Source organism: Mercenaria mercenaria, chromosome 6, assembly GCF_021730395.1.
Source record: "Mercenaria mercenaria strain notata chromosome 6, MADL_Memer_1, whole genome shotgun sequence".
Lineage (NCBI taxonomy): Eukaryota > Metazoa > Mollusca > Bivalvia > Venerida > Veneridae > Mercenaria > Mercenaria mercenaria.
Genome location: NC_069366.1, coordinates 50176219 through 50203796, shown reverse-complemented (window position 1 = coordinate 50203796; position 27578 = coordinate 50176219). Strand labels below are relative to the sequence as shown.

Here is a 27578-nt window from a genome sequence, read left to right as displayed (position 1 = left end):
TTGTTAAGTTTAAATGCTAGTACGTTGTTGCAAAAGCATCAAAACGAAGACATGTAACAGCTTGTTAAAAATGGTGTTTTTAAAGGCTCTGAACTGTCCATTAGCATGGCCCCTTCATGCAGTCCCTTTCCGAAATTCAATAAATATAAGAGTAAATTGACAATGGCTTTGTAGAATAATATAAATGTTGTATATGCTGTTAAATTTTCATGTAAAACAAAGCTTTCTTTCTATGATTTGATTATGTTTGAACTTTTTTCTCCGAAACATGGACCTAACTCTTAAGTCAAAATATGTCTATTTCCTTGAAACATAGGCAACTGTTTTGCTGTATTTCATGTACATTTCTTTTTGCGAATACAGTAATATATCATGTTCTGATTCCATGACACAATAATGCGTTTGTTCTTATAAGATTACAGAAAATTGTTTCAACGCACAAGAAATTATTTTCATATTGAAAGAGAAAACAGCCATGCATACTTAATTCTGACTTCTGCTGTTGGACTCTGAAGGAACTTAATTGCTAATTTGCATAACTCATCAATCATCTTCGTGGATCTGGTTTTAAGACACTAGTCTTGGACACCAGTGATACAACCAAGTCTCAATCTTGAAATGGTTAAAGGAGACCTGTTAGGAGGACTTATTTCAGGACAAGATTTGATTCTCTCCCATCACGTAAGCCAGCCAAGCTTAATATGATGACCCAAGTGAGGATTCTCCATTTGAATATGTCTGCCAAGAGAGGAGTGAAACTGCAAGAAAGTGTGAATGCAACAGGAAAATTATTAAAGACAAAATGTCGACTCAGGTTCAGACTGATGAAAACTTAATGTATTACATTCAATATACATACTTTGCTTGAGAAGGGTATTTATCCAAAATACTAAGAACAATACAAAGTAGCATGAAAGAGAGTATGACGAAACAAATTGTAGGGTTTTGATATGCAAATTAATTTTCTTAAAGATGTTTGCTCCAATCAAAATTCTCATGCAGGGTCTGATGGGCAGTTATTAAGGAGATACCTCTAAAGTAATCTTGTGAACTTTACCTTAAGAGTGACCTTCCATGGAATTGCAAGCACTTTTATATGCCCGTTTCAAAAACGGCACGTATTATGAGAACGCCCCTGGTGGCCGGATGGGTGGGCAGGCAGCGTCCGCAAACTTTGCCCAGAGCATATCTTCTTCATGCATGGAGGGATTTTGATGTAACTTGGTACAAATGTTCACATTTATGAGACGGGAGTATCATGTGCAAGAACCAGGTCCCTAGGTATAAGGTAAAGGTCACACTTAGAGGTCAAAGGTCAAATTCAATAATGACTGTCTGGAGCATTTCTTCTTCATGCATGGAGGGATTTTGATGTAACTTGGCACAATTGTTCACAAAAGACAGTGGAGCAAAGAACCAGTCCTAGTCTAAGGTAAGGTCACAGAGGTCAAAGGTCAATGCAACTTTGTCCAGCATTTCTCTTCAGCATGGAGGGATTTGAGTAACTTGGACAAAGGTTCACCAGTCAAGGAGTGCAACAAGACAGATGCACTTTTAAGAATTTCTACTTCTGCCATGGATGATTTTGATTAACTTGGCCAGAAGATCAACCACTTCATGTAGGTACAACATGCAGAACCAGAGGTATTTCCCTATGTTAGAATTAAACTTCCCTCTGTTGTTACTATATTAAGCTTATATTGTAACTTTTTTATAACTGGCCGTAGGGAAATCAGACCACTTTCCTGTAGTACAACATAGCATGTACATCCAATTTTGAGGTGTATTTTGACGTATCTCTACCTGGTAAGGATTTTTTTAAAAGATGTAACTTCCCTTTGTTTACTAATTAACACCCAATTGAAATTTTTGGATAAATGACATAGGGATATAACATCTGACCACTTTTCCTTGTAAACATAGATGTGACTTCAATTTTAGGTGTATTTTAAGTATCTTTACCTGGTAAGGTGCTTTTTTTTGGACTTAGAAAAACAAAAAATTACAAGAATTACCACACAACCACAGAATTAAAATTCTGTTGGCAAATACAGAAATTTGCTATGATGGGTGTATATTGTAACATTCTGGCACTCTTGTTATCTTTTATTTCAGTTTCAGACTATGCAAATAGCAACTGTTTCATTTTCAATTCCATCTGTTACTTTGTAATTGCTTATTTTTCATGGAGTATCGACAAAATACTACTGTAACAGTTGCTATTCAATCTGACAGTGGGACTTTGACCATTCTTTTTCTATAAAAACATTGCAATTTATCAATCCTATAATTTCCCCTCTTCATGATACTGTTTTTCTATAATGCGTGTACTTATACCCATTCCCAATTTGGATGCACCCTGCCTTCTTTGGTTGTTACCCCAGAAGTCTTTACCAGGATAGTGTCAAAATGAAAGAAATAATGATTGGTTTGTTGTTTGTTTTTTTTTCTGATGGGTTCAGATGCATAATGACATAATTTTGGTCATAATGGTGACTTTTGCAGCTTTTGATGGTGGAGGAAAACACTGGGTGCCTCTCTGGGCATTACTTCATCTCAGGGCGCCAGAACCACTTTCCCTAAGCCAGCTGGACAGCTTACTAAAATGAAGAATTCTATGCCCCAAGATAGGTTTGGAACCCACACAAGTGAAAGGAAAGTGATCTGAAGACATTGACCTTAACCACTGGGCCTCAGAGGTCCCTTAAAGAAATATTTATATTTACTTGACACATATTGCGCAAGTAATATGAATTGTTGTTTAAACATTAATCGTAAAATGCATGGATCCTCGTGTTTCTACAGAAATCACACTATCATTGGGGAATCATACTGACAGACTGAAATTAGCAAAACAATAAACTCTGTCTTCTTCGAAAGAGTGCATAATTAAAATGAATTTCATACACATGTGTATGAGAAGAAATTAGAATGACAAAAGTTTACCTCAAGTTTTGCTTGAGCATGCCGTTCATGTACATCTCTACAACGGCAGGGAGGCAATACTTTCTGTACAAGTTTCTTCAGTGTTCTGTAATCAACTGTATTTGCATACGTATGTCGTCTTAGCTCGCACAAGTCTTTCCCCTGAAATGCAAAACTTACATGTAAGATATTCTCATTTACATACTGTCCTATAACAAGTTTATTGAATGTCTGTGAGCTGAAAGAAATTTAATGACTAACATGGTTATACTTTTGAGGGTTTGCAAATTTTGCATATAAGAATCAAACCTGCGTCATCAGGCACCATTCACCATTAAAATAAGAATAATTTTGTAAATAGGAATATTTGTAGTACCAAAATGTTTGTGAGAACCACAGTGTGAGAATGTTTTGCATACGGTTATAGAGATGCTGAGATTTTAAACTGCAAAGGATGTTAGAAGTATCAAAATGAAGAAAACATTGAAATTAATGCATAATTTAGCCATACAATCATACATATTTGAAATGTCCTTCTACAGCTTGAATCTTACATTTCAGTTAAGGTATTATATCACTAATATCACTAATAGAGAACCTCCTTTTTGAAGAGTATTCAATTCCTACTATAAACCTACTTTTATTGGAATTCTTAGTGGGGGGCGGGGGGGGGGCTTAGGTTTAAGCCCTACTGGGACCAAATTTTTTTCCCCTTATTTTCCTTTTTTACTAGTAAGTTTTTACTTCTTTCAAGACTTATTATTGATTTCTTGTACAAAAATGGAAAAAGATGAATCTTATAAGCGATTTCTTGGTGCTCAAAGTGAATTTACTACTTAAACAGAAGGGGTAGAGTTACACATCTTTGAAAATATTGAGTTACACCTGGTGAAAGTTCTCTATTTTGCTTTCACTCTTAGATTATATATTGTGGAAGAAATTTAGGTAGGTTTTACGTCAGCCCTAAGGTTATTTTTGGTTGCGGGTTTATCCCGCTACCAAAGTTAAGTGTATTTCTGACAATCATGTAGCATCTTTATTTGATTCCAAATCACATCTAAAGGAATTTGTTCATGTGCTACACAAAGTAGTCCCATTCATGAACAATGGGATGAATTATCAATGATCAAGCAGTTCTTATTCATCCTCTATCCATTCACACTGGCCATTCAGATTATATAAGATCTGTCAATGATTAGGTATTCCAGCCCATGGTTGCATCACTAACTTCCAGCTGTTCATGTAAGGGCAGGCAGAGTTTATCTTAGATATGAGGCACATTAGTATTTGTTTCTTATACATGTATATTTATAGATTGGCATTTAAAATGAAAATAACTCTAGCAAAACCCGCAACCACCAGACATCTCAAGGCTTTGATTAACTGGAGTAAGCAAAATTCAAAACAGAAACACAGCATTCAACCTTAGTTTTTCAATGTTAAAGTATGAATTCTGTCCCATGAAATCCGTTTACTTGAGGCGTCATAGAAAAAATGATATTGACATTTTTATTTTGTATTTTATAATTGTTTACCAATAGTTTGATGTTTCTTTTATTAAAATTAATGGTCAGATGAGTTCCCTGCAAACGTTTTGGATAGTGGCTATCACTTTGAAATTTGTCTCTACTTGAGCTTGAGGAGATACCATAAGTTATACGAAATTTATAAAAAAAACAGCACGGTAAAAGTTGTTTAAAAATTGCAAAATAGTGCAAAACATGGTTATCTTTCAGAATATATCAAGCAAAGGCCATTTTGTAAACATTACTATTAGTGCTCTGATACCTTAAGCAAAGACTGGACAATGTATCTATTTCATATATACACAGTATCCCATGATCTCACATCTATGTCTGCTATATTTAAAGATATTTTTACAAATCTTGTTACAAGACTGTAAATTGTGTTCATAAATGTTTTAAAAACTGCTTTTTTATCTTTAAAACAAGAGCTGTCACTAATGGTGACAAATGCCCCACAGCGCTGACCTTTGACCTGGTGACCTTGACCTTTGACCTGGTGACCCCGAAGTCAATACGGGTCGTGTACTCAATAAGTACTATCAGCATGTGAAGTTTAAAGGTCCTGCATGCAGTGTTTTGTGAGTACAGTGCCTTCATGCAAAAAGTTAACATTGGCCCCTGTGACCTTGACCTTTGACCTGGTGACCCCAGTCAGTAGGGGTCGTGTATCCAATAGGTACTATCAGCATGTGAAATTTGAAGGTCCTGGGTGCAGTGGTTCGCGAGTAAAGTGCCTTCATGCAAAAAGTTAACATTGGCCCCTGTGACCTTGACCTTTGACCTGGTGACCCCAAATTCAGTAGGGGTTGTGTACTCAATAAGTACTATCAGCGTGTGAAGTTTAAAGGTCCTGGGTGCAGTGGTTCCCAGGTAAAGTGCCTTCATGCAAAAAGTTAATATTGGCCCCTGTGACCTTGACCTTTGACCTAGTGACCCCAATGTCAGTAGGGGTTGTGTACTCAATAAGTACTATCAGCAGGTGGAATTTGAAGGTCCTGGGTAAAGTGGTTCACGAGTAAAGTGCCTTCATGCAAAAAGTTATCATTGGCCCCTGTGACCTTGACCTGGAGAATCCAAAGTCAGTAGGGGTTGTGTACTCAATAAGTACTATCAGCACGTGAAGTTTAAAGGTCCTGGGTGCAGTGGTTCGCAGGTAAAGTGCCTTCATGCAAAAAGTTAGCGTTGGCCCGTGACCTTGACCTTTGACCTGGTGACCCCAATGTCAGTAGGGGTCGTGAACTTAATAAGTACTATCAGCACGTGAAGTCTGAAGGTCCTGGGTGCAGTTGTTCGCGAGTAAAGTGCCTTCATGCTAAAGTTAACATTGGCCTTCATGCAAAAAGTTAACGTTGTGACGAACGAACGGACGGACAGTTGAAAACTAATATGCCTCCCTTCGGGGGCATAAAAATTACCAAGTCTGCTAAAGATCCATTAACGGTTCATATGAAGAATTCATTTAATTTTTCAATTTTCAGCTCTGGCCCCTAAAGAGGGACAAGCTGAGCAATTTGAATAAATTTGAGGGAGAACCACACAAGAATACTACAGACAAAGTTTGGACAAGATCTATCAAGTACCTCATGACTAAAGTTGTTTGAAGATTTCTCTTCTTTCTAAGCTTTGGCTGACAATAAAAATGGCTAAACAGAACCATTTAAATAAATTTGAGAGAGATCTAGGGCCTTGATGTTACAGATAAAGTTTGATGTCATTCTGAGCAGTAGTTTCAGAGGACAAGATGTTACAGTGAAAATACTGACACAGAACAATGGATACAACAAACGAGAGACACTGGACTTTCCACCTCTGTAATGCTAACATTTAAGAACAATGTTCAAGGAAGCTACAAAACTGCATCAAATTAAACAGAAACATCAAACAGTATTAAATGTTTGGAGGTTATACATTATTAACAGTACCAATGATTAACTATATTTCATATACTTAATTATTTTGTCATTACCTTAATGACTGTCAGAGCAAATGTCAGATATCGGTACTCAGAAAGTAAGACAAATTGTGTTATAGCATTTCATGATAAATTTCATTGCAGTGATGAATGTCAGGATAATTATATTTCTTTCAATTCTATCTCCAAACAACGCTATTTGCTCTGCATTTTTCTTGTAAAAATAGGTTTTCCTTAGCAAAAACTGTTTTTAAACAATCAACGTAAAAAAAGAAAAAACATTTTGAGAACACATAAAGCTGGATTTTTTGTCCCATCTATACTGATTTGTTACCTTTAAGATCATCATTTTAAGTTTTCCTGAATTTTGTTCTTTTCCATCAAAATAAAATCAATAGCCTCTCCTTTTCCCTTTTATAAATGATTATTATGTGACTTTCTTGCCTACCTAGCAGGGTAAGTATACATTTGTCTGATGGCATGACAGAGATAGATATTCCAGTTAATCATTTCCTTATGGAAAACCCTTTTTCTAAAATAGCATATGCATTTAAGTGACCTTATATAGAACTAACACTGTTATGATGTTATAAATTATAATTATATATATAATGCCAGGAAATAACCATATGTATTTGTCATCATAATCTATTGCAAGAAAAATGATCTTACATGTCTGACTGTGAATGACGGCTGTGTTACCCAACCCTCAAGACAGCATGGATAAAAATCCTAGTAAATGCATGTTTTTTCATTCCTCACTGCCTTTGCGACCAGTGCAGACCAAGATCAGCCTGCACATCCATGCAGTCTGATCATGGTCTGCACTGGTCGCCATTCAGTCAGTATCGTTTTGGTAAGCACCCCTTTTGAGAGTTAATGGTACTGTCTAAATTGAAAGATGGACAAGTTCATTACAGAAATTTAGCAGGGTAAGGGTTAAATGAGTTGTTTATAATTTGCTCAGAATTGTGTTTGGAACTATTTATCTGAAAATAAAATGACATATAATCAAACTATAGGACACAGAGTAAAATGATGTCAAAATGATGTTACATGGAAGTCCTTGGGCCGGGTTACAGGATTCTGTCCTATGCAGTTTTGTTACTGTTTATAATAAAGTTTGTAATAATATAATAACATGGCTGTTACTGACTTGTATTGTTTTTAATTGATATAGGCTCATTTAAATGTAAAGTGAAAGTGTAAAATGCCCACATTAGATGTATTCATAGAAGCATACAGCTAAGCTCACTGAGTTTTCCAGAATTGACAAGTTGAATGTCACTTGATTAAAAACCTGAAACATTAATTAAGACAGTGCAATGCTATACTGATGTTACAACTTGTCTGTTTAAGATAGAATTTTCCCTACCTGATGAGGAATAGTAATAACTTCCTAATGAAATGACACTTGTGTGATATTTTCAACATACATAACACTTCTAGAAGTGTTACTTTTTCACACACAGTACTCATAGTACCTATTAATTACTTTTAAAGAGTCGGTTTCTTTCAGAAGCAGAGATTGACATGTAAATCTTTTATCAATTAATTAAAGCGGATGCCTTTATAAATTCATAGAAACTGTGATCAAATGTTTCCGAGCAATTTTATTTAACAAAATTAATTAAACAATACAGTAAAATCAATAGCTCTGACAACAGAATTGTCATTGTTCCTGCGATTTACTGATATAACCATCATAATAACATTCAATGTCATAATATTGCACATAAGCACTGATAAGGCTAAAATGCTAACAAAGACAAACAACAAACCTGATCTGAGCAAATTAACCTTCTAACTTTAAAGTATCTGGGAAGAAGTGATTGGAATCAAAGTTAACCTTGTTAAGGCCGTAATAAATTAATTCCTAGATTACTAGATTATCATCCAAATTTTGGTTAAAAAGGGGGGGGGGGGGAATTTTATTTTTTATTTTTAAAACAGCTGTACGCAGGGGTTCTATTTGACCCGGACTTGGGATTTTCATTGTTTGATTTTTTTAAATCGGGAGATTTGGACTTCTTATCGGGGTGATCGGGTTTTACATCCAGAACTGGGAGAAACCTAGTCCAACCCGTTGCGTAATTATCACTTTCATTTCATTTCAGTTTGATATTAAAATGACATGAGCATCTCAATTCAAACTGATAACAAAAGGTGTGATAGTCTTTTTGTTATGATCAAATTACCAGTAATTATCGTCAATTAGCTAATTATCGCCAATTAGCTTGTCACCTTGTGTCAGTTTTGTTGTTCACATTTTGATCTCGGTTAAAATAATCCCTATTTTTTTTTTTATAAGTATCCTAATATTTGTTATTCTAAATATTTCTTTCATCAAAATACTTTTAAATTTATATGAAATTAATTTTGTTTAAAAGAAATATGAAGTTTAAACTACTTGATCTTTTATGGGAACGTAATGGCAATCTTAGATTTAAGCATAGACAGTAAGCGCGGAGAGTAATTTCCTTTTATCAAAATGGTGAATTTGTTTTGGTTTGAAGTTGGAAAGTCATCTATACCTGTGTGTCAGGCCTGGTCCCAGGGGTAAAACAAGAGGACCATGATGGTCCTGAATCGCTCACCTCTTCCCACATGACCCAGTTTTGAGTATGACGTTGTTTTTTCTATTATTTGACATAGTGACCTAGATTTTGAGCTCATGTGACCCAGTTTTGAACCTGACCTAGATATTATCAAGATAAAAATTCTGACCAATTTTCATGAAGATCCATTGAAAAATATGGTCTCTAGAGAGGTCACAAGGTTTTTCTATTATTTGACCTATTGACCTAGTTTTCGAAGGTACGTGACCCTGTTTTGAACTTTACCTAGATATCATCAAGGTGAACATTCTCACTAATTTTCAAGAAGATCTCATGAAAAATATGGCCTCTAGAGAGGTCACAAGGTTTTTCTATTTTTATACCTACTGGCCTATATTTTGATCGCACGTGACCCAGTTTCGAAACTGACCTAGATATCATCAAGGTGAACATTCAGATCAATTTTCATGAAGATCCATTGAAAAATATGGCATCTAGAGAGGTCAAAAGATTTTAATAATTTTAGACCCACTGACCTAGATTTTGACAGCAAGATGAACATTCAGACCAACTTTCATACACATCCCATGAAAAGTATGGCCTCTAGAGAGGTCACAAGGTTTTTTTATTATTTGACCTACTGACCTAGTTTTTGAAGGCACGTGACCCAGTTTCAAACTTGACCTAGATATCATCAAGGTTAACATTCAGACCAATTTTCATGAAGATCCATTCAAGGGTATGGCCTCTAGAGAGGTCACAAGGTTTTTCTATTTCAAGACCTACTGACCTAGCTTTTGATCGCAGTTGACCCAGTTCAAACTTGACCTATATATCATCAAGATAAACATTCAGACCAACTTTCATACAGATCCCATGAAAAATATGGCCTCTAGAGAGGTCACAATGTTTTTTCATTATTTGATCTACTGACCTACTTTTTGATGGCACGTGACCCACTTTCGAACTTGACCTAGATATCATCAAGATGAACATTCTGACCAATTTTTATGAAGATCCACTAAAAAGTATGGCCTCTAGAGAAGTCACAAGGTTTTTCTATTTTTAGATCTACTGACCTAGTTTTTGAAGGCACATGACCCTGTTTCGAACTTGACCTAGATATCATCAGGATGAACATTCAGACCAATTTTTATACAGATCCCATGAAAAATATGGCCTTTAGAGAGGTCACAAGGTTTTTCTATTATTTGAACTATTGACCTAGTTTTTGATGGCTCGTAACCCGCTTTCGAACCTGACCTAGATATCATCAAGATGAACATTCAGACCAACTCTCATACAGATCCCATGAAAAATATGGCCTCTAGGGAGGTCACAAGGTTTTTCTATTATTTGACCTACTGACCTAGATTTTGATGGCACGTGACCCACTTGCAAACCTGACCTAGATATCATCAAGGTGAACATTCTGACCAATTTTCATGAAGATCTCATGAAATATATGGCCTCTAAAGAGGTCACAAAGTTTTTCTATTTTCAGACCTACTGACCTAGTTTTGGACCGCACGTGACCCAGTTTCGAACTTGACCTACATATCATCAAGATGAACAATCAGACTGACTTTCATACAGATCCCATGAAAAATATGGCCTCTAGAGAGGTCACAAGGTTTTTCTATTATTTGACCTACTGACCTAGTTTTTGATGGCACGTGACCCAGATTCGAATTTGACCTAGATATCATCAAGTTGAACGTTCTGACCAATTTTCATGAAGATCTTGTTAAATATATAGCCTCTAGAGAGGTCACAAGGTTTTTCTATTTTTAGACCTACTGACCTAGTTTTTGATGGCATGTGACCCAGTTTCGAACTTGACCTAGATATTATCAAGGTGAACATTCTGACCAATTTTCATGAAGCTCTTGTGAAATATAGGGCCTCTAGAGAGGTCACAAGGTTTTTCTATTTTTAGACCTACTGACCTAGTTTTTGACGGCACGTGACCCAGTTTCGAACTTGACCTAGATATCATCAAGATGTACATTCTGACCAACTTTTATAAAGATCCCACAAAAAATGTGACCTCTAGAGTGGTCACAAGCAAAAGTTTACGGACGGACGGACAAATGCACGCACGGACGACGGACGCTGTGTGATCACAAAAGCTCACTATGTGACAGGTGAGCTAAAAACGCATTATCTATGGTATTTTGTGCCAGCATTAAAACAAATATGCGGGACCCTATCGCGGTTCGTACATTTTTTGTTCTTGTTTTTTTTTTTTTTTTTTTTCTTTTGAGAGAGAGAGAAATAAAAAGGGTCAGGGCGGCATAAAAAGGAGGGGGAAGGCGGGGATGATAATCTAGGAATTAATTTATTATGGCCTTAGGGGAGGGACACAGAACCCTGGTTCAGTATTTGGCTAAAAGGTGAACTAGAAACGAAAAAATATGTAAACAAATTTGCAAATAGGAAACTAAAGATCATGTCATTGATTTTTTTCTAAACCAGTTTTTGACACATTATTTCATTTCACAAGCCATTAAAATTACTATAAAAGCACTTGCGTTAAAGTTATACTAGATCCAAATTCAAAGACATTAACAATTACTATGTAACTATAGTCTATGTAAACATAAAATTAATAAACTTTTATTACCAGTATTAGGCATAAAATTTAAAATGTTACACAATTAATGTACGTACAGCTTAAGCCCCCATCACACCAAACTAGTTCTCAAAACGCCCCAACCCGTCCTAAAATATTGTAAAACGGGCTGCGATCTGCCTCGAACGTTTGTACTTTGGCCGGAAAATATCTATAATGCGATCGTAGTTAGTTCTTAAACAGTCCTCCATACGTCCATAGCGTCTTTATCCCATCTGAAGTACGTTTATAGTAAGTTCAGTTCGGAAAAAATGCCCGTTCACTTCATGTGGACACCGTTTGTAGGCGGTCCAAGTCCGTCTGTAGTCAGATTAAAGAAGTTCGTAACTAGTCCTACTTCATTCCGAGTACGTCGAAATACGTTCATACTAGTTGTTAACTCGACCACCTCGTTCACAGAAAGTTTAACCCGTTCTGATTACATCCCCATCTCTCCCTAGTACGTTCAGAACATAAATTGCAATCACGTTCTGACCTGATGGCTATTAAAAGCCATCACGTTTCACCCAGTTCTCATTCTCGTTTGTCTCTTCAACCTCTTCCACAGCAATAGGCAAGTATCGATATGACTCCAATATGACTCCAAAGAAAAGTGAAGCCAAACAGAGACAGGGTGTAAAGTGTTAAAGCAGTAAAAGACCAATGTCTCACAAAAGCTGATACAGAGTCTCCTGAGTCAGCCCCTGAACATGAAAGTCAAGAGGATGAGCATCGTAATTTATTCCCTACACATTCTGACGACTCTGTCTCCAAGTCCGAGGATGAAGGAGGACAGAGTCAGAAACCAAAAGGCATAAACTTGGCTGAACCTTGTGCGCAAATCTTGAACCTGTATGACAGCGGCATGTATTTATACCCTAACTTGTGTAATTGTATTGCAGACAGGATTGACGTTGTAGGAACTGTGAATAATCGTACTAAACGTGCTAAAAACGTGCGGAGCGTACTGAGAACGTATTGTAAACTCTTAGAACTGTTTTGAAACGTATTGCAAACTTAGTATTTTATTTTGATCGTATTCAGACAGAATAACGACGCACTAAGGATGTAATGCGGTCGAGTTAAGTCTTTCTGTGAACGGGTTAAACGAGCTACAAATGGATCCGGTCTGTTTGCACGCATACTTAAATTGATCCCCGATCGCATTACATCATACCACGTCTCTAGTACGATCAAAGTACGGCGGTTCAGTTCTTAGTACGTCCATCTCGTTTTAAGTACATTGTCAGTCCGTCTAACTGTAGGACGGAATGATCGACAGAAATTTTTGAGTAGGCTCAAAGTTCTGGAGCACCATTCCCGTTCAACCCCGTCCGAGCCAGTCCATAAAGTTCTTAGACAGACTGTAGAACATCGCTACTAAGTCTGTTCCGTAGCCACACAGTTTTAGCCCGTTCGGCTACATTTTTTAGAACGTACTGAAAACGAGCTTGGTGTGATGGGGGTATAACACAGCATAAATATGAAAATTTTCACAATAAAAGCTGGAAGTTTTTTTAACAATTCACTGTTACAGCACAACATTAATTAGGAATGTAGCACTACAATGTCATAAACAATTAATATATTTAATAAAATTAAATACATTTCATAAGGATTTTCTACATTTGAAGACATATCTACAGGCAAAATATATTTGTGAATGCTGGGCACTGTTTACCTTTAAATTCAATTTTCGTAATGTCTTTTAGCAACATGCTCAATGTGGCGGAACAAAATTGACTGCATACATGGATAAGTTCCCATTATACCAAGCCTATTATGTTAATAATACATTTTGACCGACGAAAACATTCATCATGGGACAATTAACATTAATGAATGATCAGCCTTTATGTAACAACTGTGAAGCCTTCATGCATTTTTCCTGTAGTATTGGGAAATTCACTACCAGCACTAGAAGCTTTTACTTTGCTTTTTACCTATTCAATCACTCCAGGGAAAAGCCATTCTTCAGGTGCACTGGGGGAAGTACCTTTATGACACATTAATCAATGTGACTGTGCATAACTTACATTTAGACTTGCCTATGCTCTCTGCAATATCATGTCGATAGGTATTGCACAGTTTTATGGTGTTTTAATATGTAAACAAACATAAGGTTAAGCCCATATAAAACATTTCTAGCATCTAAAATATGGCAGTTGTACTTTACATGAATAAAGGTGCTTCAAGTCTATGGTTGACTCAAGTTAAAGCCACTATTTTACCAAATTTTGATGCTAAAAACTGTAAATATTAAAAAGATTCAATGGTTTAATACTCAGAAATCACATTTTTGGTGTTACACTGATCCTTCATGCACATATTATGGTGTTACCTTAAAAAAGTGCATGAAACTCATTTTATCTGTTCCCTTTTATTACTTAAAGGGAAAGGCAATGTCGTTCTAACGTTAATTCTGTCTGCTAGGATTTCTTAAAGCATTTAAAGAAGTGAAAGAATTTTCAAAATCGGCTCAAAAATGAGAAAGTTATGGGCATTTAAATATTTGATCAAAGTGGCAGACATTTTGTTTCCATGGCAACACAAAAAAAAGTAAAATAATTTGTGCACTTTTTCCAGCTATAATGAAAGAAATTACCATGTTTTACATCTTAAACTCAACAAAAATATGAAATTAATCTTTTTTAAAGGTTATTTTCTGAATAAAGAATTCAGCAGTGTGTAAATGACACCATAAACACACTAAAATGGCTGTCTCCATTATCAGCCATTTTCTTAAATTTCAAACTGTCCTATCTTTTTCAATAGTGGTCCTATTTTAAAAAAAATTTCAGCGTGATGAAAGACTTGAGGATGACTTTCATGTAAAATTAACTTCTTGTCAGGCGTTCCTTGGCCTTTGACTCATGTAATTACACTAACAAGTACCTATAAAATAAGGTAAAATATGCATTGCTATTTCAATGAATACCGACAAAAAATAAAATCCATCTTCAAAATGGTTCCCAGGTTATCATTCTTGTGAATGATCTTGAAGAGCATCTACTTATTGCCGACTAAAAAAACAATGTCTTAATAGCCGTATAGCCTATTCCATGGTTGCCAGATTATTTAGTCCAAAATATATTGGCCAGTTCACTCACCGTGTGTTCCTTCAGCAGCAATTTCTGCTATTTATTTGCACATTCTAGTGTTACATTTTGTGAGAATGATCTGTTATTTGAGATATGTCATTGTGCGACACAAATTTTTAGGCCCATTTATGCATATTTTTGACTAAGTCAAGGGCCACAACTCCGGTCAGACTGAGTGATATCTCTAACGAAATCAAAGGTGCACTGTGAGCTTCACATGTGGAATAACATTCCTAATATGTTTCATAATCCTGGTTCAAATAATTTTTAAGATATATGCAACACAAACTTAGGCCCTTTTATTGCATATTTTTGACTAAGTCAAAGGCAGGGCTCCGGAAATTTTGAGAACTCAATCGGTCCGAAACGAAATTCCTGACATCGGCGCTACCCCACCCACCACATTACTTGTATTGCCAATATACCATATTTGTAAAACGTGATAATAAGCATGTCATGCATTAAAACTGAGTTACCGGTCAACGCGAGTTACCATACAATGAAGACATGCAGTTATTCAGTGTTATGTGTGATCGTTACTTTGTTTAAATTTCAATGTTTTTTTCCAACAAAATACTTGCAAGGATAAAATTACCGAGGCATACACCGTGTACCTAACTAGTCTAAAAGCCAACACACGTGACTTCGGTACCATATACACGGCAGATAATTTGTGATGTTTCCTCATTCTTTGACGGAATTTTATAAAATACAAATTCAAACTGAATTACACGACACATATTCTCTGCTATACATCCTCAGTACTTTAAGAATACTCTGCCGCGGGACGAATGTGTACCTTATGTGAACGCTGAGATCGAATTTCCCGCATGTGTAGTACCATTTTGTCACGCGGGTTGGCCACGGATATTTCATTTCACTGGCGTTGTACTTCAATAAGCAACTACATTTTATTAAGTTATATGTTCTCTTCTTATGTAAACAAAATTTCGTTTTGAAACGTTTTTTAAAAGACCAATTTGATAAACAGCGCCACTCCGGTTTTCTTTATCATTCGTGTTTGTCAGTCCATTTTTTTTCTTTCTTTTTTTTGTACAGTCGGGTTGCAAAGACGATTTTCTGCACTTGTTTCAACTGGAGCCCCAACAAATGTATCATGTAATTTTTACAAATCAAGTAATTATAAAAGTTATTTATATCGGTTTCCCGTGTGATGTCTCATTAAATGCAGTGACCATTTGTTTTTTACCCGTGATCAAACATAGCCTTTTGAAATAAACCATCCGTCAGATTCTAAATAAAAGAAGTGGATCCCCGTCAAAAGGATTTGGATCCAGTCAGAAACATTTGGAAACCAGTCAAAAATGTTTAATACATTGCAGTCGGCTGTCTGCAAACATTAAAGGATGTGCGGCGCGAGACTGATTGCGTCACGTGCTAATTACGGATTGATTATCAAGGTGACAATCAGATCGTTTGACACGTTTATTGATTATCTGAGGGTGCGACCAACAATTTCCTGCTTGGCAGATGATCGTGTATTGAGATTAAAGACCGAAATTTATATTTTTCTCCATTTTTACGAGACCGATTTTTTTCGTTTTTTTTTTCACTTCACGAATCGGTCTGAAAAGTTAAAAATCGGTCCAAAACCGACAAACCGGCAAATTTCCGAAGCCCTGGTCAAAGGTCACAACAATGGTCTGTCTGAGTGAGATGCAAATTAAAACCTCTGGTGCACAACTTTCCCGTGCTAAATAACAATACAGTGAGGTTTGATATGACTCTTGGTCAAATACTTTGTGAAATATGCATGACATGAATTTGGACTGACAGACAAGGACAGCTATAAGTGATCCCCAAAAAATTTGGAGGGCATAAAAAGGGAGATAATTTGAAAACCATTTAAGGTAAGAGTTATGGTTCTTTTGCTCAGCATTCTACCTAATTGCCATCTATGAATCTGGTAAGTTCCACAGTACATTTCTTTCAATGGTTTTAAAGATACTGTCTAAACAAAAATGTATGATGGACAGAAATACACAAGGACTGCATTACTATATATTGCACCTCAACTATATTGCACCTGCTTTCACAGATTCTGACAGACAGACAAGGGCACTACTCTGTACCTGTAGCCATTTCACATCCCCACTCTGTCAGGTGAACATGCAAAGTGGCCAAACTCTAAGCTTTTCATCATTCATCTAATGAAAATATCTCCTCTCAAAAGAGTATCTTGAATGCAACATAAATCCCAAGGGGATAATTCTTTTGTGATTACTTTGGCATTTTGTGCAACAGATTGATTGTTAAAACCACGCACTGATATTTCTATTTTTATTTCATTACCCTTGCAGTATTACTCAGTGACTCTTGCAGCATAATTCAGATATAGTCTATATGAATACTAAATATGGAATGGTACTCTGGTTAAACCAAACTTACTTAACTATCCTATAAATCTAATAAATTTATTTACAGCCCAATAACTTTTTAAATGAATGGTGAATAAACTTTCATAACATTTTACAAAATATTTTTTGCCTTTCATAACAGACATAAAACTTCAAACAAAAATGAACACACATAAGTAACATTTTTCTTTTTTGTCTAGTATAAACTTACACTTAAACGGTACAGTTAGTTTTAAATGACCTTTTTGTACCTGAAGGAAAGAACAGTTACTGTCTCTTTGGTTATGGACACTATACCTGTAACCTTTATTTTCTTCTATTTTAATATGACCCCTAAAAATTTCATTAACACGTTAAGGTTGTTCTTAAGTTTTGAATTAAAATTTTCTGTAAGCTGTTGAAATAATGATCGATAATTTATTCTAACACGATCCGATTCATTTTCCTGAAGGCTGAAAACAGTGAATTATTATACAACAAATCATTGTTCTGGCGTCACAATTATTACGTCATAGCGTCAAATGGCATAGTGGCGTGCTGGAAAAGAAACCAATTGAAAACTCGCAAATATTTAATGAATGACGTCAAGTATGTACTTAAAAATCCTTGGTAACGTGTTAGAATTGAAATAATATATCTCATTTAGTGATTTGCTCTTGAATAAATCATTGTTTGTGTCAGATGCGTATTATTATATCACTCTGGCTGCACCCTCGTGATATAATTCCTTCGCATCTAAACTCCAAACAATGATGTATTCAATGACAAATCACTGGATGAGATATATTATTTCTTAAATACAAGTGGTAAGCATCTGTGCTTTATTCGAGATATTAATGACTTTAACAAATTTGCAAACAATATTTAATTACTGAAGATATTTCCTCTCTAGTAAATGTAAAATATATTTATCACATATTTACTCATTTTTCAGGAAAGGTAACTCTTCTTTGTCTAATACCTTTGCAAACTGTTCAGACCTGATGAATTTAAAAGTGGGAGTATGACTACATCAGGTAAATGTGTACTTATCAGCAAATGTATTCCATTATAATATCTACTGCCTATGAGTACATGCATTTTAGCTGTTTCTAACAAGTATAACACATTTAGTTTAAAAGTGCATCAACCAAATAGACAATTTCATTATGACAAATTGGTTTTGCCAAGTCAAGGTGTGTGCCCACAGCAACATAATGGGGAAAAGCAATCCAATTTCAAATATAAGTTTTCTCTGTTTGGATGGTGAAAACAAACTAACATCTCATAGCTCTCAAAAACTGATATTGCAAAATCAATGTTCTGCTCTATCTGTGAATACTGTAATTTCCGGCAGATACACTGCATGATATCTGACATTAAAGCTCTGGTTATGTGAAGGGTGCAGGTAATGCAACAGAATGATCTGCTGACAAGCAAATCCATAATGTGCAATATTGGCAAGCTGTTATTAATCCATTACTTGTGTGCAAGCTTTTTGTTGGCAGTTATCTAACATATGGAACCTAATTAATTGCAACATTATGACTGTTTACCTGTGATTAGCTTTTCTAACCTATTAGCGTATCATCATTTATTTTGTGGGCAAGAAATTTTGTGGATTTTGTCCAAAAAGGCAGTTACGTAATGTCTAGTTCATATATTTGGCCTGCAGTGCATCTGCGGATCCCGCAGACTGCCTGTATCCTCCATTCCATGCGGCCTGTGTGTGGAGGAAAGAGGCTGCAGTGCAATTTCCGTATGGATTCACAGGCTCCACAGCCTCTAAGATTTTGTTTAGCGAAAAGTTTGAAAAAATCGTAAGCCTGTAGCCTGTAGACATGTTGCAGGTGGAATTGCACAATCCCCGCACGGGCATCATTAGGAAGCCACACACTGATCATGCAGCAAAAGCACGATTTTCCATGGACATGGTCGTACAGAGATTGCAGACTCGTGGGACCTTCGCACGGTCCTCACACAGCTGTCACAAGATTGCCGCTCCCTGCCCATGCAGTACCCGTGAAATCGCACAGATATTGAGCAATCATCATGTGGCAACCCTACAGTGGCAGCACCATTACCATGCAGCAGCCTTGAAATGGACAAAACATTTTTTCAGATGGTTATAATTATACATTGGCCATCTCCAGCATGCTGCACTGTCACCATATCTTCTCCGCCCAGCCTCTGCATAGGAGGTTTTCAAATTGTAAGGATTATTGTATTGATAATTGTAATTGAATTTTATGTATTCATTGGGATTTCATTTTGTGGATTTTCTTGTTCAATCAATCCATCAAACTGAATTCAAACAAATACAAATAATGCTACCGTATTTTGGTTTTTTACAATCTCAAAACTCTAGAGTTTATCCCCTTCCCCAAACCCCACCCCTTAAAATAATTGTGTCACAGTAACCTGTATGTTATCCTATGTTTCCTTTCAAATGGGGATTGTATCAGGAGTATCGGATATATATGTGTGGAACTTTTCTGCAGGAAATTACCATACCTTTAACATTATATATATTAAATAGCTGCAGCAGAAACTCAAGAATTTGCAAGTTCTCCCTAAGCATTTAGAACTACTTAAACAATATCCCATCAAATCTCATTCCCTGATTTTTTCCCCCTTACAAATTTTTATTTTATAATTTTCTCTGATCTTTTATCTTTAACTTTTTGTGTATTAGAACAGTTGTAATATCCTTATTTTATGAATAACTATTCATCACAGCAGCAATCTCCAGGAAATGTAAAGCAAATTTTCCTATCCCTGGTATTAAAGGTTTTTTTTTTTTTTATTTAATAGCAGTTTAATTCCCATACCAACCACAGCTTACATAATACTCCTTTTTCTATCTTAACTAGAGCTATCACTAAAGGTGATGAATGTACCCCCCGCATGCACTGACACAGTACATTGCAATTTGACACACGCAAGATTGCATAATTATGTGGACTGTATATATATATATAGACTGTATGTATACAGTATAGTAACAAAAAACAAAGTCCCATAACTATGTAGAATATTTATCTAAAAGAATGTAACATGCACCATGCACAACTAGGGTTGGTACTGATCACTTGTGTGAAGTTTCATTAAACTGTGTGCAAGGGTTTGGTAGATTAGGCACGCACAAGATTGCATATGCAGACTGTATGTACATAGTATGTTAACAAGAAACAAAGTCCCATAACTCTGCAATTTTTGTCACTGAAAGAACCTAACATGCCCCGTGTACAACTACTGTTGTTACTGATCACTTGTGTGAAGTTTCATTAAATTGTGTCAAGTGGATGAGGAGAGATGGTGCGCACAAAATTGTGTCTATGTATATAGCATAGTAACAAAAAAACAAAGTCCCATAACTCTGCAAATTGTTTTTCTAAAAGAACCTAACATGCCCCATGCACAACTACTGTTGGTACTGATCACTTGTGTGAAGTTTCATTAAATTGTGTCAAGGGGATGAGGAGAGATGGTGCGCACAAGATTGTGTCTATGTATATAGTATAGTAACAAAAAAACAAAGTCCCATAACTCTGCAAATTTTTTTTCTAAAAGAACCTAACATGCCCCATGCACAACTACTGTTGTTACTGATCACTTGTGTGAAGTTTCATTAAATTGTGTCAAGGGGATGAGGAGAGATGGTGCGCACAAGATTGTGTCTATATATATAGCATAGTAACAAAAAAACAAAGTCCCATAACTCTGCAAATTTTTTTTCTAAAAGAACCTAACATGCCCCATGCACAACTACTGTTGGTACTGATCACTTGTGTGAAGTTTCATTAAATTGCGTCAAGGGGATGAGGAGAGATGGTGCGCACAAGATTGTGTCTATGTATATAGTATAGTAACAAAAAAACAAAGTCCCATAACTCTGCAATTTTTTTTTCTAAAAGAACCTAACATGACCCATGCACAACTACTGTTGGTACTGATCACTTGTGTGAAGTTTCATTAAATTGTGTCAAGGGGATGAGGAGAGATGGTGCGCACAAGATTGTGTACATGTATATAGTATAGTAACAAAAAAAAACAAAACAAAGTCCCATAACTCTGCAAATTTTTTTTCTAAAAGAACCTAACATGCCCCATGCACAACTACTGTAGGTACTGATCACTTGTGTGAAGTTTCATTAAATTGTGTCAAGGGGATGAGGAGAGATGGTGCGCACAAGATTGTGTCTATGTATATAGTATAGTAACAAAAAACAAAGTCCCATAACTCTGCAAATTTTTTTTCTAAAAGAACCTAACATGCCCCATGCACAACTACTGTTGGTACTGATCACTTGTGTGAAGTTTCATTAAATTGTGTCAAGGGGATGAGGAGAGATGGTGCACACAAGATTGTGTACATGTATATAGTATAGTAACAAAAAAAAAAACAAAGTCCCATAACTCTGCAAATTGTTTTTCTAAAAGAACCTAACGTGACCCATGCACAACTACTGTTGGTACTGATCACTTGTGTGAAGTTTCATTAAATTGTGTCAAGGGGATGAGGAGAGATGGTGCGCACAAGATTGTGTCTATGTATATAGTATAGTAACAAAAAAACAAAGTCCCATAACTCTGCAAATTTTTTTTCTAAAAGAACCTAACATGCCCCATGCACAACTACTGTTGGTACTGATCACTTGTGTGAAGTTTCATTAAATTCTGTCAAGGGGATAAGGAGAGATGGTGCGCACAAGATTGCGTCTACGGACAGACGGACAGACAGACAGACAGACAGACAGACAACCTGAAACCAGTATACCCCCCCTTACAACTTTGTTGTCGGGGGGTACAATAAGGCTTGCAATATTTTACAATGTTTAAGGTTTCTTTTTATACCAAAACTGCCATAAATTTGCCTAAAATGTCACAATAAGAAATATTCTTGACAAATAAACAACTTTCTAACATAATTAAACTGGGGGAAAATATACATATTTTGACTTGTCAACAGGAGTGTCAAGGAAAAAACTGGAAAACGTCTAATGCGGTTTAACCTTTGTAAAGAAGTAAGTTAACTTGGGAACCAAGTGTTAAGTTCTTCACCTGGTTAAAAGAGGGCAGTGTGTGAAATAGAGGATATTTGTTTGCTTCAGTGTTTGAAGATTGAAACATCTTTCACCAGTGAAAACCAGATGCAATACTTTCACAAGTGGCATTTATAATACTCCACAAGTGAAAATATAAGAGATGATGTTCATGAGTGATATTTTGAACTTACATGTAAAACAAACAAATTCTATTTTTATTTCAAATTTTAACTGACTAAATTTGCCTATTTTATAGTTTCTTACCAGTGAAAAAAAAACAGTAACTGTTGATGTTTTTCTCTGTAAAAATACCACATAAATTTCACACTAATATTTTGATAGTCATATTCAATTCAAACCTAATCTCTGCAAGTTACTAACATTCTCCCAACAGGAATCTGAGGTTAATATGGATATAAGATCACTTGATAAACCATTAGAACAGCATAAACCACACCCAGAATTTGAACCTACAACCTACTGATTGGAAATCTAAAGCGCGACTACTGAGCTAACGGGGCACACCTGGAATAATATGATAGTTATATGCCAAGCCTACTGTGCTAACAGATCCAACTTTCCTATTTTCAAGAATTGCTTTATTTTCAGAATTTTCATGAGAATTTAAAAATGGTAATAGTTACATAAGTAACATTATCTACAGTTATATGATACATTAAGATATCTTTATGCATCTATGACACCATAATCTGGAGATTCAAGACTTAACTGACTAGTTTTTAACCTGAACCTCAGATTTTATAATGATACATGCTTTATATTTATATAAGATTGGTTTAGTTCTGAAAAGAAGAGGGCCATGATGGCCCTATAACGCTCACCAGAGTTGATCTGGCCTACTGACCTAGTTTAATACCCAAATGACCAAGTATCAAACCTGACATAGAGATCATCAAGACAAACATTCTGACCAAGATTCATGAAGATAGGATCATAAACATCCTGACCAAGTTTCATGAAGAAAGGGTCAAAAATCTGGCCTCTAGAGTGTTAACAAACTTTTCCTCTGATTTGATCAGGTGACCTAGTTTTTGACCTCAAATGATCAAAATATTAACTTGACCTAAATATCATCAAGGCAAACATTCTGACCAAGTCTCATGAATATAGGGTCATAAATGTGACCTCTAGAGTGTTAACAAGCTTTTCCTTTGATTTCATTGGATGACCTAGTTTTTGAACCCTCATGACCCAGATTCGAACTGGACCTAGAGGTCATCAAGCAAAACATTCTGACCAATTCCAATAAGTTTCAAACTTAAAATGTGGTTTCTAGTGTTAACATAATTTTCCTTTGATCTGGCCTACTGACCTAGTTTTTGACCCAACATGACCCAGTTTTGAACTTGACCTAGAGATTACTAAGACAAACATTCTGATCAAGTTTAATGAAGATAGGATCATAAATGTGGCCTCTAGAGTGTTAAAAAGCTTTTCCTTTTATCTGACCAGGTGGCCTAGTTTTTGACCTCACATGACCAAGGTTCCAACTTGACCTAGAAGTCATCAAGACAATTTTCTGACCAATCCTCATGAGTTTCAAACTGGAACTGTGGAAGAGTTTTAATAAGATTTTCCTTTGATCTCGCCTAGTGACCTAGTTTTTGAACCCACATGACCATGTTCCAACTTGACCTAGAGATCATCAAGATCAACATGTTGACCAATTTTCATGAAGATAGGTTCATAAATGTGGACTCTAAGAGTGTTAACAAAATTTTCCTTTGATCTGGCCTACTGACCTAGTTTTTGACAAACATGACCCAGTTTCTAACTTCACCTAGAGACCATCAAGATAAACATTCTGACTAAGTTTCATAAAGATTGGTTTACAATTGCGGCCACTAAGAGTGTTAATAAGTTTTTCCTTTGATTTGACTGGGTGACCTAGTTTTTAACCTCACATGAACCAGATTTGAACTTGACCTAGAGATCATTAAGACAAATATTCTAACCAATTCTCATGGGTTTCAAACTTAAACTGTGGACTTTAGAGTGTTAACATGATTTTCCTTTAATCTGGCCTACTGACCTAGTTTTTGATCCCACGTGACCCAGTTTCAAACTTGGCCTAGGAATTATCAAGATGAACATTCTGACCAAGTTTCATGAAAATAGGCTAACAACTGTGGTCTCTAGAGCGTTAACAAGCTTTTCCTTTGATTTGACCGGGTGACCTAGTTTTTGACCCCACATGACCCAGATTCAAACCTGACCTAGAGGTCATCAAGACAAACATTCTGACTAATTCTCATGAGTTTCAAACTTAAACTGTGGACTCTAGAATGCTAACAAGATTTTCCTTTGATCTGGCCTACTGACTAGTTTTTGATCCCACATGACCCAGTTTCCAATCTGACCTAGATATCATTAAGACAAATATTCTGACAAGTTTCATAAAGATTGGGTCACAATTGTGGCCTTTAGAGTGTTAACAAGGCAAATGTTCACAGACGACTCACGACGGCAGAAGCCGGACAATGACTGGTCATAATGGCTCACCTTTGAGCTAAAAATTTGATGAAGAAATGCCCTCTTGGAAAATAATGTGTGTTTATGAGTCACAAACTAGAGCTGCTTTTGAGAAAAGCGCATGTCTCCCACAACTGCCTTATCATCTGAATAGTAGTATATGAGTCAACCAGGCACCAATACCTCAACTGCCTTATCAGACTTTCAGTGCTTTGATTATCAAAAACAAGTTTCAAGTGCCATAATTCCGAAGTGCCTGGGCCGATTTGGCTAGTTATCGAACTTGGCCGAGGACTTACTGGCAAACATATTTTGTCAAAGTTTGGTGAAGATAGGATGAGAAATGTTCGACTTAGAGTGCAGACAAGATTTGTGACGGACAGACACATACACACAGAGGCAGGAGTAAATCAATATGTCTCCCACACCACTGTGTGGTGGGAGACATAATTCTCTGTATGCATGTTTCGGTTTAGTGTCTTTTTCCAACAATTTTTCTGTCACATTAATGATAGCGTCTACTTGTAGCAGGGAGCTCAATGCCCACCTTTACAGTGATATCAGGCCATAGACATGTGACATGATACCCCTCACATTCACATCATACTGACAACAGGCTGACCAGTCCTAGAACTATCTTCTTTATGCTGAGAGCTACTAGTATCATTTTTCCTGTTCTTAGTATGATGGGGTCCGGGAGGAAACCCATAACCTCTCGCACATGAAGCAGGCACTTTACCACTAGGCTACCGAGGTAGTTTAATTTTAGAATTAACAAGAAAAGCTCTATGACAAGAATGCTCCCCATGTTTAAAAAGATACAAAATCTCGGCAAGACACAATTTTCTGAACAGACACACAAACATACCAGGTTAACATGCTCCCTTGCCATTATCACAGCAAGAACATAAAGGGGGAATAACTCTGTGAAATATGCAATCCCTACACAATTGATGCAAAATTAATAATTTACAAAGATGCAAATATGTTTCCTAGAGGCAATTGCCTTTGGTACAACAAAGTCATGAATCCAATTGAAGCTTTTAATTGATTTCCAGTCAAAATCTCTGAAGTCTACATAAAAAAGTGACTGCTACAAAATTAAAGTATTAAACAAAGATGAGAAAATCTCATCTTTGTCAAATAACTGACAGATTTATTAAAAGGTAAGATCCATAACATTTTTAGGAAAATTTCAAACATAATTGCTTACCAATTGAAAACAAATAAAACTGTGACTGCATTGCAAAAATAGATGTATCAAAACCTGAAACACTTTCTGAAGAAAATGTATGGTGGGGTATTAGGGAAGTTTTTATCCTGAAACTGAAACAACAGTTAATGCAGAAAACGAGTGGTCTGACAGTCATGCACTTTCCCTTCAGTAAAAGATAAAAGTTCTATCCCAAGAAATACACAAAGAACATCAAGGTTATTCAAGATAAAGTTATGGTTCTTGAACTTCCTTTTATTAGTGTCTGTTGTTATAGCAAATCCAGTGGTTTTAAGAGTTAGGTCCATGTTTTGGAGAAAAAAGATTCAACATCACCAAATCATAAAAAGAAAACAGTGTTTTACATGAAAATTAAACGGCATATAAAATATGTATGTTATTCTACAAAACCATTGTCAATTTACTCATATATGTATTGAATTTCGGAAAGGGGCTGCATGTAGGGGCCACACTTCTCGACAGTTCAGTGCCTTAAAAAACGCACCATTTTTAAAAAGCTGTTACATGTCTTCGTTCTGATGCATTTGCAACAATGTACCAGTGATTAAACTTAACATAACTAGGTAAAACATCGTTTTTGACAATTGTTTACATTTATTTCTTTACAAATGGCATTCTTTTTTAAAGAGGGACAACTCCTTTAGAATATTTTAAGTATCCAATTCTATGGGACATGTATTGGACAGATTAGTTGTTTGTCAAGATGTTGTTCGTTTACCAATAATTTCTGTTGTTTTGTGATATACTGCTAAACCTTAAGGTTACAGTCTGGAAGAAAAGAAACTAACTTCAGTGAGATAATGTAAAACTCACAAAAACACTGAGCAGGGTCAGAACAGACCTATCCTAACTGCATCAGCCCTTCCAAGTAACACAAAAGGTCAAGCAAAAGACTTTCAGTAAAGAGGTTGTAGAGTTATAGTGTTTCTCCTCTGAGGACAGTATGCTTGAAGCTTTCACTAGATGTTCTGTCTCAAGGAAATTGTCGGGACTTTGTTCAGAACAGATATTAATACTGGTATGGAGTTCTGCCAAACTCTGGTTAGGTAACCGGACTGCCAAAATAACTGTTTAAATGATGCAGATAAAATCTTAATTGACCAAATAAATGCCATAAAAATCAATTAAGGTTGTAAACTTCAAATATCAAAGGAAAACATGACATCATCCAAGTGAATGCCTTTACAAACTTTAATTTGAATACGGGCATTGAACTTCATTTCAGTTTCAAACTTTATTTCAGTTTCAAACTACCTAACAAACCTTTTCTAGATTACAGTGCTGCTAAATAAACAGCACCTGCATATCTTCCAATTCAAGTTAGCATTTTATACATGTATGTACAATATTTTACCTTTTGAGATATATGCATGCTTAATTCTTAATTATTTCTGTTTATAGGAACAGTTGTGACAAAATTGGTATTACACCAGAAAATAATTAACGGCAGAGAAATATCCCACTATAACGGCTCTTTCTCGATTGTCGGAAAACGAACGATATTGGATATAACGCTTGGTATTCAAGGGAAGATTTCACAGAATATTACAATCTTGTATTTGCTATTACAGACAATTGGTAAAATGCCTGATGCAAATTGCATGACTTGTAGAGAAATCTTTGACGCTTACATTATTAATACTAGTTTTTCACAAAGAAAAGGTCAGTTTCATTCCAATAAGAAAGGCTAACTGTATATGACAATGGAAATCTCGGGGGACATGTTTCCTGAACACTGCTAGGCAAAAACTAATTTGACATGAACTGACAATGCAGGAAATCTTAATTTGTTTTGAACTCTTAATCAAAG

The 27578-nt window shown here is 35.9% G+C and overlaps 1 protein-coding gene across 4 annotated transcripts in view; it reads right to left on the bottom strand.

Annotated features, from left to right (window-relative positions):
• Positions 1-27578, bottom strand: part of LOC123548927 (ATP-dependent DNA helicase Q4-like) — a 361389-nt gene that overhangs the window by 74431 nt on the left and 259380 nt on the right. For all 4 annotated transcript variants that reach the window (XM_045336581.2, XM_045336584.2, XM_045336583.2 and 1 more), the window contains one exon: positions 2947-3087. In XM_045336581.2, the coding sequence (XP_045192516.2) occupies positions 2947-3087 (141 nt within the window). The remainder of the gene's footprint in view (positions 1-2946; positions 3088-27578) is intronic.